The following is an 18,684-nucleotide window of genomic DNA, read 5'->3' as shown; positions in this document are numbered from 1 at the left end:
ATTATCGGTTCCGACAAATGAGTAGCTTTTTGAAAAGAAAAAGACGTTTGCGAAATTTCAGATCGATTTCTCAAATATAATTATACTAACGGCTTAGTTCGCGTATATACAGATAGAGCTGGTATACCTGGTATATACTTTATAGGGTCTTTATATAGGGTTTTCTTTTGTATTTTTTTAATTGCTGTTATTTTTTCACTCGCTGACTGGAGAAACGAGCAGCTCATAGTCGTCATCGATTCGACATTTCTGTGCTCGTTATCTTTGCGCGGTACTCTCTTGTCAAAAACTTTAAAACAAATTTATCGATTTGAGTTTATAATAAAACTTTAATAATATTATATACGATATTTATTTAAAATAGTCCCATTTATTTTAATACTCTCATTAAATTCAAATTTGAATTTTAGTAGATATTTTGATGCTTGAGAATAATAGATGTACTATAAATTACTATCCACTTAGAATTTTCTCTTCTTGAGCTTTGAGGTAATTTTAAATAATATGAAATAAAAAGAGATATTCCACATTGCTTGTGTTAAAATTCAACAGATATACAATTATAAACAATTACGATTGTGTAAAATTTTCAATAATGCAATAAACAGTTCCAAAATGCTATCACAGGGAGCTTAAAATTATTGAGAGCAATTAAAGCAGAAAATTATTATTAAAATTAACAAACGCAATTTAGCTGAGCTGAAATTGTATAGACTTGGCAAATATTAATGTACCTAACCGATGTGGCATATGTCGAATTGTGGTGAACATAACACCCATATATAAATGTATGTAAATATATACATTGTTATGTATCTGAATATATACATTTATGAGAATATATGAGTAATTGTGGTATTTATGTAAGTAATTGTAGTCAAGTTTATTGCCTTTGAATCAAACCTATTATAGTGAGAATGATATGGTATTAGTCCGAATTTCTCTGGCATTACAAGGAATATCCTGAGAGGGAAATTTACATAAGAACATGAAACTGGTGCAATACGGTGCCTATTACATTCAGAATGCTATGATATTAGTCCAAATTTAATTTCTCTGGCGTTACAGGAAATACTCTGATAGGGAAATTTTTATAAGAGCGTGAAACTGGTGCTACACGGTGCTTATTAGATTGAGAATGCTATGATATTAGTCCGAATTTCATTTCTCTGGCATTACAGGGAATACCCTAAAATAGAAATTATCATAAGAACATGAAACTGGTGCTACACGGTGCCTATTACATTCAGAATGCTATGATATTAGTCCAAATTTAATATCTCTGGCATAACAGGAAATACCCTGATAGGGAAATTTTCATAAAAGCGTGAAACTGGTGCTATCCGGTGCCTATTACAGTGAGAATGCTGTGACATTAGTCCGAATTTCATTTATTTTTTATTACCAAAATTACCCTGGAAGGGATATTTTCACAAAAGCGTGAAGCTAGTGCTACACGGTATCTATTACAGTGCAAATGCTGTGACATGAATGCGAATTTCCCTTTGCTTATATTGCAAAAAATACCCTGAGAGGGAAATTTATAGAAGCGCGTTAAACTGATGCTACTTGGCGCCATAATGTCATTACATAACCTATAATTTAATCTTAATAGCCTTATTATATAAATAAACAGTATAACTCATTTAACCCGATTGTTACTAGTTACATTGTAGCTACTCCAGATATAGCTCAAACACTAGTTCCCAATACATGATTTTCTTATAATTAACAGCGCTTAAATGCGATTACACTCGAATAAACGTTCGTATGCGTTTGTGGTTACCATTGACATGCGAACGTGCATATGTGTGTGTTGTGACAAACTTGTGCAACAATCCAAAACTGACGCATTTCGTAGCAATATCAAAGTCATCAACTTGTAATGACAACAAATGCAACAATTACAATAGCAAAGTAACTTTCTCAACTCAAATTAAGGATGAATTTGCAGCTGTGTTGTTATGTATGTATGCGTGTCTAGCTAGGATACTAAGCGAGAGGCTGCTGAGGAAATGCAGCTGTAGCTATAGAAACATCTGTTAGAACGCAGGCGAGCGTATGAAGTTTGGCAACATGCTTATGAATATGGATATAATAACTGGCATACATACTATGTACTCGTAGATACAAACATGCTGTAATTTGAAGAAATTAATATGCGTAGGCACATACCCTGTAGGAATTGTGGAAAACTAAAAACGCAAATATAATTTTTAACAAATATAATAACAAATAATCAGCAACTTAGTGCTTAAAATTATAGAAGCTGAAGGTCATTAGCAAATTTGGTCTTAAGATGTCTTACCATGGCCTGTGGACTATCTATTGGGTAAGGTTATATAGCTGTTTCCAAAAGAGGATCGCTTGGACCTATTATGCTCCATTCTTTGTGAAGCCAAAAACAAGAATACCAATATCTAGATTTTAAGTGTCAACAAATGGACCCTAAAGCTGGTCAATTAGATATCAAGTTGACATCGCTGTAGGCTTATAGTTCAACCATACAATAGAGTTACCAAAAGACTTAACCTGCAGGTAATGTCCTAAAGCAAGTCTTTATGAATCCTCGCTTCCGATTCGTCTCCTGCTCCGCACAACCCTAGAAGATGACGACAAAATGGAAAATGTATCTATATGAATTATGTCCGAGAGCGAAATGAACTCGTTCAACTAGTATTTTATAACAGTTAGACACATCTAACTAGACTCACTCTTACTATTCTTAACGGGTCCTTTATGCCAAGCCATTCAATTTATTCAACTTGAAATGACATGTACACAGCTATGTGTGGTTTAGAATTTTCGGTTAGCTGCAAGGCGCTAACAACTACCAACACAACTGGACAGTTGTCGCAAACAAATGCGTAATGAGCAAAATTTTCTACATAGTTTAACTATTTGAATTTTCAATTATAAGTTTTATTGCTACCTTCGTACATTCACTGCTTTAATGAACATAGACAAAAACTAACCAACACACGCATACACTTACGCGCATTACAAGCAAACAGGCAGATTCTGCATATATGCCATATGTTGCAAGTTGCCCTAAATGTACTTCATATATGCATAAATACACACTTACACATACAAGCATAGATAGGAGTATTACAAGCAACTTCAGTTGGTTGTACAGACTCGTATGCTTGAGCAACTTGCAAATGCTCAACTCCAACTATGACAGCTTAGCAGTTGCGGCTGATTGTGTAAGCTTGTGTTAATACATATATGAATAGAAGTGTTTTCCAGCTGGTGAAACTTACTGGCTGAAACATTTCCAATTCACTGCGCTTTCAAATTTCACAAATGTCAACACAAACTTACGACTTTTTTGATACTTTAGGGTGCTTCTTAAATGTGAGATAAACCTGAACTCCATCGTCGACATTAGTTCATTTTAAGACGATTAATAAAATTTAATGTTCGTTTAGAATCAGTAAAAGCTTAGCCTACAGTGGTGCTATGAATATAATTTGATTTATTTTTTATTCTTATCACAGACTCTGACATCTGTGCAACAAGCCTTAATCGTCAGCAATGAGCGATAATAATTACATATGTCCGTCTTCGACCGTCATATTGTCGCTAGCATAACGTAAGACCGCAAAAAAAATTGTTGTATTTTTAAAACCACCCTAAAATATAATTTTACATATATAATAGTATTTACACTCATTTTTAACACTTTGACTCTCAGCAACCAAATATCTAAGTCAAATGACATATTTTTCTTAGCTTAGCTTAAATTTTAAGTGAATTTATGATTAGTCAAGATTTTCTAATCAAGTAATTAAAATTGAATTTTTAATGAGTGTGTTGAATTTGAAATGAGCACCTTGGCTGTTTAATTCGGAGGGCATTAGTTGATCATGTTTGTGTGAAATTTTAAAATTCATTAAATTAAGTGGTCAGTAAAATTGAAAATTGCAAAGTGAAAATTTAAATTTATGCGGTTGATTCCAAAGTCCAACCCTGCTGGCACTAAATGACCCGTAAGTATTTCAGTTGTGTTTATTTGAGCTACGCAATATCAGTTAATCAAAAGGCCGTTCTTCACTGCCTGCATATCGACGAAAAGTCCAACTCTGTGGTAACATACAGTGAAACGGAATACGCTTTCGGATTTCGCCAGTGTTTGCCACCAATAATACCAACTAATTTTAATAGATATTTAGAAATACCTTTTTCTATTGATCCTCGCGTATTCACTAATAGATTTGTCTCCATACTATACACCGTTGGTTCATCCAATCCAAAAATCCATATACCGTATATATATATTGACGAGAAATTTCAACCTCATAAGAAAATTTTTGATTTCTTAGAAGAGCCTTACAGCTCATAAAGTCAAAAGTTATTTATTTTTAAAAATTGATAACACCATTGATACAGCTATGAAATCTACCTTCTAAAGTTAATCGACATTCGGTAAGGAATTACGCAAGAGCACAAGAAAATAGTTCATCTACTGAACACAAAACTTCGCTCGTACAGTTCGTGATTACATCTTCTTCGATAATCATCGCTCACACGGAGGGCTCCAAAGATAATGCGAAATGTTGTTCGCTTGAGTGTTCTTTTTAGTCTTGGTCAACCATATAAAAGTCATCATATATGTGTTGAATGACAAATTTTAGCCGAGTTTCAAACCAGTACAAAGTATGGATGGAATTTGAAATCCAATTAATTTAATTGTTCTCACATATGAGCGCTGATCTCTGTATGAAAACCATATAAACTCCACTACATTATTTGAGCTCTGCATTGACAGCGCCTCAGAGTTGACTTTCCACCCAAAAAAAGCTAATACCCCAACATTGTTGGTGCGCCACTTTTACGCTTTGTACCTCCGCATTGTCATCGCTGTACTTTCCATGTAATCATGATTGTACCATTTCCAAATCATTAATTTTTTACTCGACGACAATGTCACACTTTTGGTTTCATTTTTGTGGCGTTTGTCAAGCCATAACTGCAGCTCAGGCAACTGCCATTGTCCGCCCAGGCAAAGTTACGTGTTTTATCGCACAATGCCACGCATACTTGCACCCAAACAACGAGGAGAGCGAGTGCTTAAAATTCAAAGCAAGATCGAATGAGTGAGTGCGTGTGAGAAAAGAGGACGACGGCTTGAAAGCGCCCACTGCTTTGTCCATAAAGTGTCAATAAGGCATGCGAGATGCGGCTATTAAAGCAACCAAGCGCCAGCTGATGAGTGTGATAAAAAGCAGCTGCAAATTGAGAGTGGGGAGACGATGAAAAATGGCAGGAGCACAGGCGTGTACTGTGTCTCCGATGATAATACCATTACGGCAGCCACAGCAGTTGCACAACTCAGTCGAGCTCAGCCGGCGTATAGCCGTAGACGTAAGCGAAAGGAACGTGTCTGAGGACTTGCCGGTTATTTGATGGGTCTCTGGCGCTACACATGCAACGCAGCTTAACTTTTTGTCTCTCTGCCTCTTCATGTCTTTTGTTAAAACTGTCACTACTGCTGCTTCGGCTTTTGTTGCGGCTGATAATTTTTATGAGGAGTTTTTCGCCTGTTTGCTATTATTGTTGTCCAGTTTGATGCGACCATAGCTCGATATGAGCTGAAAGCATAGTCCGAGTCCAAGTGAGAGTTAGTTTGTGTGTGGCGTGGGTGTGTACATGTTGTCAACAAAAGTTTTGACTGCCCAAAGGCAGCTCAGGCATGGTCGCCTTGATAAACACGGAGGTGGGAATTTTCCAAGCTCTGCAGGCTTTGGCGACGAATTGTTGTGGTTTGTAGCCGAGCTGACTAGCTGTTTGTTTGTTCTTTCAGTTCCACTTTTTTTGATTTTTTGATTTTTTGTTGCTTTGTTATTATTTTATTGTTTTGTGCTGGTTTTGTCAATTTGCTATAGCAGCAGCAACAGCAGCCACATCAATTCAATTTAACTTGTTTCTTTCACGCACTGGCCACATGGTACATCTCAGATGCTGCCTGCCAAATGCTAACTAAATGCTACATTTGCGGCACATGACAATTTTTAGTCATGAAAAAAACTAAACTGTAACATTGCATCAAAACAATAGCTGGTGAAAATTCACAGACAGACGGACAGCATTCACACTTGGTACCAGACGTGCTGAACTATATTTGTGAACGCCATAAGCAGGCATGCAAGGCTCACCATTTTCGGCTACTATGTAGAAATCAAAACTGTCAATTTGTGAATCCCGAAAAATTTCGGGACTTATCGGGACTCCTTTGCTTTGTATAAAATGCTACTAAAATTTAACTCTCTATAAGTTCAGACTTAAATATATTAAGAAATATTTCGGGACTTATCGGGAATTCTTTATTAAGAAAATATCTAGACTCAGCGGAATTTTTTTATTAATGATTAATCTCTAAAAATTTCGGGACTCACCGGTATTTTTTGTTACGTTTATAAAACGACGAAAACGAAATAAAATTATTGAAAAAAATATCGGAACTCAAACGCATTAAGAAAATTTCGGGACTCAGCGAGATTTCGTAAATATCAATATTTCGTTCGGGACTGAATTTTCCAAATGGCCTAGCATAAGCTGTCGAACTTTCATATTTATGCCACCTCCCTAACACCGCTGCCTGTTGATAGCGCCACAACAACGAGGCAAACATTTTCCAGAGATGCTTTGATCATTTTGTCATCTGATTTTATTTCCATTTTTTCGCTTTAATCGCTTCTCTGAAATTTACCGCTTTTATGGCATTTGTGGCATTATTATTATTTCACTTTTTATATGTTCTCTTTTTATTGCGCAAATTATAAAATCGCAAAGTTTGTCACAGTTTTTTGACAACTCTCAAACCCGCGCTCCCCACGACCACATCCCACCTAGCTGCATGAAATTTCATTTAATTCTGGTCATCGCTGTAACTTTTTTGTTGAGACTGGCGACTCAGGTCTATGGTTGCTTTTGGTGTTGTTAATTTTTTGTTGTTCAACGTCTGCTTATCGGCCTTTGGTCAGCCACAGCTGGGTTTTTATGGTACAATAGCGCGCATTCACAACAAGTTCGGTGTGATACGCGCCATATTGGCATTTGTTAATGTCAATTTGTCCACGTTGTTGCTGTTGTGGTTGTTTTTGAAGACGCTTGTAGCGCTACAATCGGTCCTCTATTCAAGTTTATAAATTTACGTATTCGGTAATGTTAAAAGGGTATTAGTTGGAACGAGGAAACTTATTCAGAGATTTGGTAAGTATGCGCTAAAGTGACGTCATCAGATCAGCTGTTATTTTTAAAATTGTACAAAGATTATATGTAAAAATCTGCCGAAGATATTATATATATCGGGCCAGCATTCTTCTCGTAAGATGTACAGAATAATATTGCTACTCGTCGAGCTTGATAGAGAATTTTCTCAAGAAGAAATGTGTGTAAATATGTAGTTGACGAAGCGGCAGTACTTCCGACCGAGTTTAAAAATAAAATTGATATATGGTACTTACAACACTTATGGCCGCTTTATATTACTTAAGGTATCAAGTCTGTCTTCTCAGCTTTTCTATAGATCTAAAGACTAGTATCTTAAGTTTTTCTGCGTCCTTTGAAAGTACGCAATGCCACTACATTATCTAAAAGTAATCTTATATATAAAATTGCAAGTAGATTTACAAAAATGAGATTTTTTGGTTTTTCGTTTATTCAAAAAATCTCTGATTAACTGATAAAATCTCTAATAACATTAAATAAAGCTCAAAATATTGTATTTTTGAGTTGAAAATGCTTCGTATAATTCTGCTGGCATATAACTCACCACCTACTTGTAGGCTAATGCCTTGATTTTTTTTCGAAAATACTGTTAATTGTGTCCAAAAAATACAGACATTACTTCAGTCTTTGAAACTCTGAGTTATTTCTAAAAGCTTTTTATAGTTTATCGAATTTTTTAGGAACGTTCACAGGTCTTTATTGTCTTGACCATTTACGATTAAGTATGTTACTTTTAAGCCACCAAAACTACATTTATAACGTTACCGAACCACTTAGTGTTGGAAATGCCGAATATACAGTTTAATATTATACTTGTATAGGTAACCTCATATTTATACATTAGTTATATATGGTACATTTCTTTTACATGAAATATTCTGTTGCCGTAATTACTCTGCTTCACTTCTGTTTTGCCAAAATTTGATACAAGTCGAATTTTTTTGTAGTATCTTTTTATAGAAATCGTATTACACATACATACACATGTTTAAACTAAAGTTTTATAGAGCTTTTGCCGTTCGAATTTCATGCGGCCCACTCTCTTTTTATAGCTCCACCTCACGCCAATTGCTTGTTTTAAATTGTCGGTTACTTATTATGTTGTCAATAAGTTTCTGGCAATTTCATCGCATTTTTTATATGTGTGGCATGCAATACGTATAATTTTCACATTACAAAGTAAACATTGCTTCGGCAATAACTGTAAATTTACGGAATTATTGCAAAGTTTTAACTTATTTTCTTTGACAACTTGCTTTTTTTTTGTGAAAACAGATTTATTTGAGGTTGAAACAGAAAATTTTTTAGTACACCAATATAATAACTGTACTTTTACAGTTAAATATATATAAATATATTCATAGCCTTTAATTTAAGGCCTGCACTGACCTCGAACAACAAAATATGTGATGAAATCGTAAAATGCTAATTTACTGTCGTTAATACTGCTTTTTATATGTCGTGTGGTATGAAACTGTTAACTATTTCATGGTCAATATATATTAATTTTTTAGCCATTTGCTCATAAAAATTTAAAATAATAGGTTTAGTTAAAAGAATCAATTATCTTTCGAATAAATATGGTAGGTGTAGTAGTCTGTAACTCGCGTTGTATAGTATACGTGCGATCTGCTTACGATATAAGACGTTACAAATACAAGATTTCGTAGTAGAAAACTTTCCAGAGTGCATTGTAATTTCGGGACTCAATATTGTTTAAGTACGTGTCAAAGATGGACCCCAGCATGGAGAAAATACGCAATGTATATAGCTTTTCTTTGATAAAGGCTAAATCTCAAGCCAGGCGGCTGCAACAAAATCGATCAACTTCTGAAGCGGATGTTTATTGGTAATGAAAAGTGGGATACTTGAGGCAACATCATGCGAAAACGATTGTGGTCGAATGGCGGTAAGCCGGCGCAAATGGTAGCCAAGGCAGAATTGATGATCACGATGGTTTTGCTATACGTTGGGTGTGATTGATAGGGGATCATCCACTAAAAGCTGAGGATTGACGGTCAGCAAGATTTTACTACGTTTTGGGTGTGATCGTCTGAAGGAAGCGGTCAGCTTTAGGCAAAAGCAAAGAAACTGTGTTCCGTCAGGACAACGCCAGGGAAAAAATTTTAAAAGTGACAAGCCAGAAGCTCATATAGCTTGATTGGGAAGTGATTACCCCCTGTTTCTGTCTATGGTGAGTGATTTTGCTAGTGAATAATTCGTCTCAAGAAAAACTCAAGGTTCCTTACAAGAACTCGAGTTTGATCGGCCAGTTTGTATGACAGCGATGTTTTATAGAGCTTCGATGTCACAAATGATGAGCTTCTTGTGAAGAAAAGGATGTGTGCAAAATTTCCGATCGATATCTCAAAAACAGAGGGACTAGTTATGCAGATAGACAGCCTTACATGGCTTATCGACTCAGCGTCATGTTGATCATTTACATATATATTTTATAGGGTCTCCGATGGTTCCTTTTGGACTTTCGTGGTAAACATTACATAATCCGTTCAGGGTAAAACTAGAAAATGAAGTTATAAAGATGGTGCTCAATTTCGGTATGATAGAAATAAAATTCTGTCGCCCAGTTATACCACCAAAGAATTTCACGTTCCAATGACTAACTAAGTCAACTACAGTGGTTATATAACAACTGTTGGATTACAAATTCTTATAAAAGAGGAACGTTAATTTTACTCCAATTAGGCTAAAATTTTTAAAGTTACGAGCTAAATTTGTCTATTTGAGGTGTCTGAAGTAGAAATTCCTATATCTAATAATCTGCTTAAACTGGTTTAAACTATGCAATAATTACATATCATATTATTTACATACGTGTGTCAATATTTGCTGTGCTGTTTATAGAAATAACCATTATACATCAATTTAAATACCCCAAAGCTACGCTATAATTTTCAAAAAAGCTCATTCCGCACACTGCAGTCATTATTTACCTAAAGTGAACCGAAGCCGACGCCAACACTTCGCTGCACGCATGCAATCCATCAAATGCAACAAAATACGCGCATAACAAAAACATTTTGGAAATGCAAATAAATATTATGTCAGCGCTGCATACAGCCGCACAAGAACAATCGGCGTATATGCCACAATGCAACGGTCACACAGCGGTCAGTTGGTTAGCTGAAGCGGCGCCTAACAGCAACTGCAACAATAATAGAAAAATGCAACTGCCAGTTATGCATGCGCCTATATGTGTGTGTGCATTTGCACTTCCTGTGCAATGCCATTTTGTTATTTTTCACGCACATCAAACTCCGTTTATTTGTGCAAGACTCGTTGATTGCTGATTGCGTGGCTACGGTACACACCCATTTTGTTGGCAATTTAATTTGATTTAATTTTATGCCCGAACAAATTTGTACATAATTGCCAATTAACACTTTTCGATCAATGGTCAGTGTGTGTTTGTGTGTTTGTGCACAGCTGCGTGCTGGTGTCACATTCATATATTGCGCGATGTTGACTGATTGACTGTTCGATTGGTCAACTGGTGGACAGGTGGATGGATTTTTTCGGTTCAGCAAATTTATTGTAGTTGTTGTTGGTGTTATTCGTATACTCGTTTTTTCTTTGCAATGGTGTAAATTTGCGTGCAACATATGTAAATAAGCAGTCGAAAAAGCTTACATTTTCAGCGCTACATAAATGTCCCAATTGGAATAACGGTTTTGATATTTATTGAAATATACCGTAAAAACTGCCTCAAGCGAAAGTTTTAAATTTGCATGGACTTTATTGCTAGAAAAATCGACTGGAAGTCATCCGCTCGCTGTGGTCTATTATAAAAGGCTGCCCTAGCAAGCGAAAAGATGTCTTATCAAAAGGCTGAATAGAAAACAAAGCATCTTGTATTAGAAATTACTTGACACTGGTTTAAAAGTTGTATCTATATAACTTTGAAAATATATGAACCACACAGTTACAAAAATTTATATTTTTCTAATTCTTAAAAAGATTTAAAAACTGAAAGAGGAGACTAAGCACCAACTATGTGGCTTCAACGAGTCTTCTATTCAAAAAGAAGCTTAACCAAAAAATATCCAAGATGAGAAACAATTACTGCTGCTTAGATACTTAATATTTCCTCTAGCAGATTTGCGGGATAAGCAAAAGCTGACCAAACCTATGAGAGTGGCGTATAGAACACACAACTGGCATAAATAACGTAGTTTGGCATAAAAAGGAAGTTTAATGAGCTACTCACCTATTTTCCTGAATTAATTAGAACTGGTTTACATTATTGTTGTTTTCATGTACGAATTTTTGAGAGAGAGAGAAATTTAATATAACAACATAAATAAATTTCAATATTTTTTTGAAAACTTCACCATATTTACACCCTGGACATGATATACTAAGTTTGCCGCGAAGTTTGTAACAGCCAGTAGGAAACGTCGGAGGCCCTATAAAATATATTTATAAATTATCAGCATGACGAGCACTGTTGAGTTGGCCTTGTCCTTCTCTCGGTCTGTCTGCATATACGCGAACAAGTCCCTCAGTTTTTGACATATCGAAATTATACACACTCTTTTTCTCCCCAAGAAGCTGCTTAGTTGTCGGAACTGGCGCAATCGGACAACTATAGCATATAGCTGCCATACAAACCAACGGATCGGACTCAAATCCTTGTATGGAAAACAAGACATTTCTACAATCTACGAACAAATTGCTTAAAAAATTTTACATGGATTATTGATCGAGCCAACGATACAGTCTCGGAACATATTGTACAGATCGGAGCAATATAGCATATAGCTGACATACAAACTGACCAATTAAAATCAAGATTGAATCTTTTTATATAATTTTTTACTGTATATTTATATTTTATTTTAGCTTCGGTGGTAACGGTTTTTCTCGTTTTTTGTTTTAATATTTTCCATAATCTTTATTATAAAATTTGAACAAAATATTAATAAATTTTTTTATCATTTCAAGCTCGTTTTTGGCTATGGATTAAAAGAAAATAATTTTTTAATGCATTTAATATTATTTTTAACTATTAACTATTGAAAAATAAAATCTTTTTTAAACAAGATTTTTAACTAATTCAACACACCACATATATACATTATTGTTCACTGGGTTATACCATATTCATTACTGTACTTTGTTGTCAGCTTTAACAATTTGGTCATTTGAATTTCCTGTAACACAGGATTGACGAACAACACACATATAAACATCCACATACACACACGCAAACGATACGCTTGTTATTTGTTATTATTGCAATTTTTTCAGCTATTTCACTCGCTGATAATTTCGCTGATTCCTAGCAACAGAAAATGGCAGCAGCAATAATACACAAAAATATCAAACGGACATTGGAATAATGACGAACAAACAGGAAAGCACGCACACCCACACACACACACAAACACATCAACCAAATAGCAAGTGACCAACAGCAACCACAACTACAAGAACAACAACTAGCATTCTACACTGTCGGCAACGCTACATGCTTCACCTATGTATATATAATATCAGCATTTTCCGCTCTTCTCCTAGCAGTCGCCATCTTCCACGCCACTACGCTTCAGTGCACCGTTGCGGCGCTGATCAATTTTAAATCCAAATTGGCTAAATTATTCATGCGACAAAATAAATTATCGCAAAATGCGCTCATCAAATGGCTGCAACCGTTGCGGCCGCTGGTGGCAATCACGTTGATATTGTTTTTGTTGCCATGCCGTAACAGCAACCAAACAACTAACAACGAACAACAGCAGCAGTGGCAGCAGCAACAACGGCGACGCATCGTAAAATTCATAGCCCGAACATTTTTGCTGTAATTAAATCCAATTTTCACGTGACGCGTCATAAATTTCAAATGTAAATTAGCCAGGACGCAATTGGGCAGTTGCGCAGGACCTTGCAGGGCAAATATAATGCTTCGTTTTATTATTGTTGCTAATACACGCGAGTGCCTGGCTAATAAGCTGCTGCTATTTGTGTTTAAGTGTTGTTGCTTTTATTATTATGATTTTTTTTTTGTTGTGCAAAATTTTGCATTTAAATTTTGGAATTTTTCTTGCAACAGCTGCTCCGGCTTCTAATTAATGGCACAGCTTCTGGTTTTCTTCATAATAATTTTGTGTATAAACAATTTTCATTTAATTGTGCCAAAAGCTGCTGTTTTAATTGATTGGTAGCCTATCCAATAGGCGCTTCCTAATGCCGCTAGGACACATTGCTCTACTTCATAACTTGCACGTGCTTAAAATGGACACCGTTATTGTTCTCAATATTGTCAAGAGAGTGCAACAGCTGTTTCGAAAAATTATGCACTCAGTATTGAAATATATATATTACCGTTATTAAATGCTAATATTTTACATTGGATAATAAAATAAATTTTATTTGCGTAGACTGTTTTGTTAATTAGGAAAATTAATTTTAAGACTTTAGTATACTTCTATATAAGAAAAGCTTTAAAGCTTCTAGACGTGCTTATAATTTTAACACCTATGTAACGCAAAGTCTCCAAAATTGATGTTTTCTTCAAACATTTCTTTAAACATTTTATCTCGACATCTATTGGTAAACTGGAACTAAATCTGGTTCATTAATTGTAGCTATTTAAAAAAAAAGCAACCTTTGCATTGCTATGAGACAAAATACTTCGCCGCAAATAAGTTTGAGCGATCTCCAAAGCACGGAATAATCAAATTGAGGCACTCGAAATTTTATTTCTCATTAATAAATATGTTTTAAATACTCTGAATAACCTCCACATAAATGAGAAGACTGCTCTTATTGCTTTTGGTAGGATACTGAGATGATTCCATCAGGCTTTACGATTATAAAATGCCATATCTGATGAAAGATCTGAAAATCATCTAAAACTGCTCTGACCCGATCAGATTGCCTTGCTGCGGTTGTCGTTTTAGGCCCCTTTATGTCGAGAGATACCATTGGACTCAACCGCCTTACACATTTCTTTATTTCATGAGAATCTTCTTAGACTTACCATACGACGTCCAGCATCGAAGCTCTCAAAGCCGCTACTTTTTTCGAAGTTCATTCTATTTGAAGCAAAGCCGTTGTCAGAAACTTCAAGAGGAATCTTTTTAGACTTATCACACGACGTCCACCATCGTCCGAATCATATATATTTGAGAGCTTACTTTCCGTGATTCAGACAGTCGCAAGTCCACCTATAAGAAATCGAGCTTGCGTAACGCTCACTCTATTTGCTTTTGGATTGTTGTCCAAGATTTGATACCAAGATATACCAATGAAAGTGTTCAGCATGTACAGAGTCTCCACTAGCTACTCATTACTGCTGTGCATGGCTTCTCAAGCCATCGTATCTAACACCCTGCTTACTTTGGTGCGTTCTGGTCGAAAAAGTTCGTTTTCTGTAAATCGTATTTTTCGATGATAATACCTAATATCCGCACAATAAGTAAGCTTTGAGTAGATGGCACAAAAAAAGCACCTTTTCAAAGTTAGACATGAACTGCAAGACATAGAAGTGATCGCTCAATACTCAAATACTCTCTTATATTTTTTTCGAGCGCGATTAGTTATTTCTCCATTTCCAAGGGTTTATTTTCCTTAACCGAAATATCTATAATTAAAGCACCGATCTTCACAAATTATCAAATAAAATCATTATCTATTCCATTTTGTATTTTACATTACTCAATACTAGTTACAAAAAAGATCTACTGGGTTTACAAAGAATAAAATACAATCAATTTTTTTTGCTGAATTGAAAACTTTCAAAAAATTTTCCATCTTGTCAAACAGCAAGAAAATTATTTTCGCTCGAGCACACACCAAGCTAGAGCTGCATAAAAAAAAATTATTAAAAAATAATAATGACCGTCTCTTATAACGCCGAAGTAGCATCCTGTCGTGGATTTGGTTGTTTTCTCACACTGCTAAGAAGGCGAGATGCGCGAAGGACGAAATTTATTATATGTAAAACAAATTCTCATTACAACACTTTCTATTTTGCAGATGGCGCGGCAGCATTTACAAGCTCATTTGGCGTGATTTGCTCGCCTTCCTGTTTATATACTACATGCTCAATTTGATTTATCAATTTCTCTTGACTGACAATGCACAAAGGTGAGTGGATACAATCAAATACTGTTAACTTCAAAAGGATGTTCCTTCTTAATCACTTGCGCTCTCTCATAGTAATTTTGAGAATCTCGTGCATTACTGCAACAGTTACGGCTCGCTTATACCGCTCTCGTTCGTGCTCGGCTTCTATGTCACAGTTGTAATGCAACGCTGGTGGGATCAATATATGACCATACCTTGGCCCGACCCCATAGCTGTCTTCGTGAGCGCCAATGTACATGGTCAGGATGAGCGTGCACGTGTTATGCGTCGCACCGTTATGCGCTATGTTTGTCTTTGTCTCACCATTGTGTTCACACAAATCGCACCACGTGTTAAGAAACGCTTTCCCACGCTCGATCATCTAGTCGAAGCGGGTTTATTGTTGGAGAATGAGAAGCTCGTTATACAAGATTTAAATATCGCCTTTCCGAAATATCCCAAATACTGGTTGCCTATCGTTTGGGCTGCCAGCATTATAACGCGCGCACGTAAGGAGGGTCGCATACGTGATGATTTTTCGGTGAAAACCATTATTGATGCTTTAAATACATTTCGAGGCAATTGTGGTGTCTTGCTGTTCTATGATACCATATCGGTGCCGCTAGTATACACGCAAGTCGTCACATTGGCGGTCTATACGTACTTCATTTGTCAGGTGATCGGTCATCAGTGGACTAAGCATGACAATCAGAATTATGTGGATCTTTACTTTCCCTTATTCACCACTTTGCAATTCTTCTTCTACATGGGTTGGCTGAAAGTGGCAGAAACGCTGATAAACCCTTTCGGTGAGGATGATGATGACTTTGAGGTGAGTGTGACTTCGATATTGGTGACATGAAATAAATTCAGTGCTGAATTTGGCTTGAACATAAATTTTGGAAACAGGTCAACTGGATGATTGATCGCAATCTACAAGTTTCCTATCTCATTGTCGACGAAATGCATCACGAACATCCCGAATTGGTGAAGGATCAGTATTGGGATGAAGTTTTTCCCAATGAACTACCATATCAAGTGGATAGCAAGCGCGAACAGCCACCGGTACAGTCTACCGCTAGACTGGACTTCAACACCAACCAAACGGTGCTTTCACGATCTGAATCCAAATATGATGGCATGGTAAGTAAGGAAAGGGGAGGTGGAATAAAAATTACGTCAGAAATCGTGATGCAATGAGACTGAAATTTACTGAATAAACTACAACTAAGAAATATAAAGAGAGAAATAGTGAAACAATGGAGGAGCAGAAAAGTATATTCAGAAGAGAGCGGGAAGATAGAAAGATAGGAGGGTAAACAATAAGACATGAGAATAGTATACTTAGGCCTTTTTCTTTATACCCTTAACAGAATTATTTTTAGGTTATATGCGACTTCTGAAGCTTTTAACTATAACTTTAAAAGAGAGATTATGTTTTGTTAAATTTATGAGTTTTTTTTATAAGTTTTATAAAAAAAGGATAAATAAGTCGAAGGTTCCAACATTCTTTAGAAAATTTATGCAGTAAATCGGTTATATTTTTTAAATACGGAGTAATCTACGGACTTGACGTCGTATAGTCTGAAAATCTCATTTATATGGAAATATTATTTATTTCAGACCACCAGCACACGAATTGACGACCGTCCCACAGCATCGTCGTCGCTTAGCCGTATGACCGACACCAGTTTACGCTTTCGTACGGCCTTACAAAGATTTCTTTCGCGCGAACCCAATGAAAAAGATAGCAATATTTCACAATCGGATGCCGAGAAGCAAGCTTCCGTACAAACTAATGGCTCCGTGCATTCGCTAATAAAATCGCCGACTACAATACGAACTGCCGAAGCTTTGCTTATAATCGATGAGAAAATCGACGATTTGGATGCAGATAGAACATTAACCGAACATCCAGAGATATCACCGACCAAAGATGTGCGCGAAATATTTCGTGGCGATGCTGAGGACGGCGTACCACCAAGCAGTGTGGAGAGTTTGCGAATGGAAAGTGTCAACTCGGCGCAAGTGACATGTAAGTGATGGTAGAATGAGGAGATAAATCGTGTTGGAGAGTCGTAGTTACTGTGACAAAATATTGCTAACGCTATTATACCTTCTCACTACAGTTGAAGACTTGGAAGAAGATGTCGAAGAGGAGGAAGAGCCTGGAGATGAGTTCGAACGTTTGCGTGAAGAGCGTGAACGCGAACGTTTCGAGCGACAAAAGTTGAAGTATGCGCGCGGCATTTCGGCTGCGACCAATCTAAATTTGGACGCTGATTTGTCAGGCGTTACGGCTACGCAATCGCCGACCGCACGTGGCATGCCTTCAAATGAGGAAACATTCAGCGTACAATCGTTGACCAGGCAGATGACATCACCCATAGCAATTGGAACGACACAACAGTCACCACAACAACAACAAGAGCAACATAAGGAACCAACAACTAAGCGGAAGCCAACGAGACAGCAGGAGCATAAAGATCATGCTGAAGAGGAGCTCGACGAAGAGGAACAGGAGGAGGAACTGAAGTAGTTGAGAGCGAGGGCATTTGCTATGGTGAAATGCTATAGCCATTTTCAGTGTTCTACAATACATATTTATATGAATTATTTATTTGTTTCATCTATGTATATGAATTAATTTATTACTTTACAAAAGCATTTTCGAATACTTTTACATGCATTATATTGCCAAATTTTGCCGCTTCCATTAAAATAAATAAAACTTTGCAATAATTCAACACAAAATTTTGTCGCCATTTGGCAGCTTAGCAGTCTACAATTAGACGCCGCCACAATGACTCTGCGAAATGTAGCAATATTGTGCTCAACAATGACATAACTTTTACATAAGTAGATGGTCACACAAATATTGCTCATTTCGTTGCCTATGACCAATTGCAAATATGTGATAACCGATTACTCTTCATATACCGCAATTGGCAAGAGTTCATTAGGGAAGCACATATCGGCATATATCTCGATATTGGGGAAACACACACAAGCCTCGGAGGTTAATGGCAAAATTATGCGTACGCCATAATGTCTCTAGGGCAGCCAAATGGATAGAAATCATAAACTTAAAATCGAAAATTAAGCTACGCAACGCAGACGCAGAGTGTGAGAGCGAGAGAAGTAGGGTGGAGAAAGGTTTTGTTAATGGAAGCACAATTCAAAACTATGGTATGTGAGTACTTGCCAGCAGATTTTTGAATTTCTGTACTAGATATAATTACTGACAGTTATACTAGTGAATTGAAAGCTAGTCTTGGTCTAGTTCCAAAAAATATAAATAATTCAAAAGTTTATGTTAAGCAAAAAACTAAAATGATATATATAAGACATACTGAA

General features: G+C 36.2%; 1 protein-coding gene across 2 annotated transcripts; it reads left to right on the top strand.

Annotated features, from left to right (window-relative positions):
• The first annotated feature begins 3,828 nt into the window (after window positions 1–3,828).
• LOC106624945 (bestrophin-4) lies at window positions 3,829–18,081 on the top strand. 2 transcript variants are annotated; one of them, XM_070111728.1, is made up of 6 exons: window positions 3,829–3,995; window positions 15,238–15,348; window positions 15,421–16,159; window positions 16,237–16,470; window positions 16,951–17,362; window positions 17,457–18,081. In XM_070111728.1, the coding sequence occupies exons 2-6, from the start codon at window positions 15,302–15,304 to the stop codon at window positions 17,864–17,866; spliced, it is 1,842 nt and encodes a 613-aa protein (XP_069967829.1). In that variant the 5' UTR covers window positions 3,829–3,995; window positions 15,238–15,301; the 3' UTR covers window positions 17,867–18,081. The 2 variants fall into 2 exon arrangements, with proteins under 2 accessions (XP_069967829.1, XP_014100209.3); XM_014244734.3 differs by lacking the exon at window positions 3,829–3,995 and adding an exon at window positions 15,020–15,166.
• The last annotated feature ends 603 nt before the right edge of the window (window positions 18,082–18,684 follow it).

Source organism: Bactrocera oleae, chromosome 6 (genome assembly GCF_042242935.1).
Source record: "Bactrocera oleae isolate idBacOlea1 chromosome 6, idBacOlea1, whole genome shotgun sequence".
NCBI classification, from domain to species: domain Eukaryota; kingdom Metazoa; phylum Arthropoda; class Insecta; order Diptera; family Tephritidae; genus Bactrocera; species Bactrocera oleae.
The sequence above is the reverse complement of the archived record's forward strand: the minus strand, read 5'-3'. Positions and strand labels throughout refer to the sequence as shown.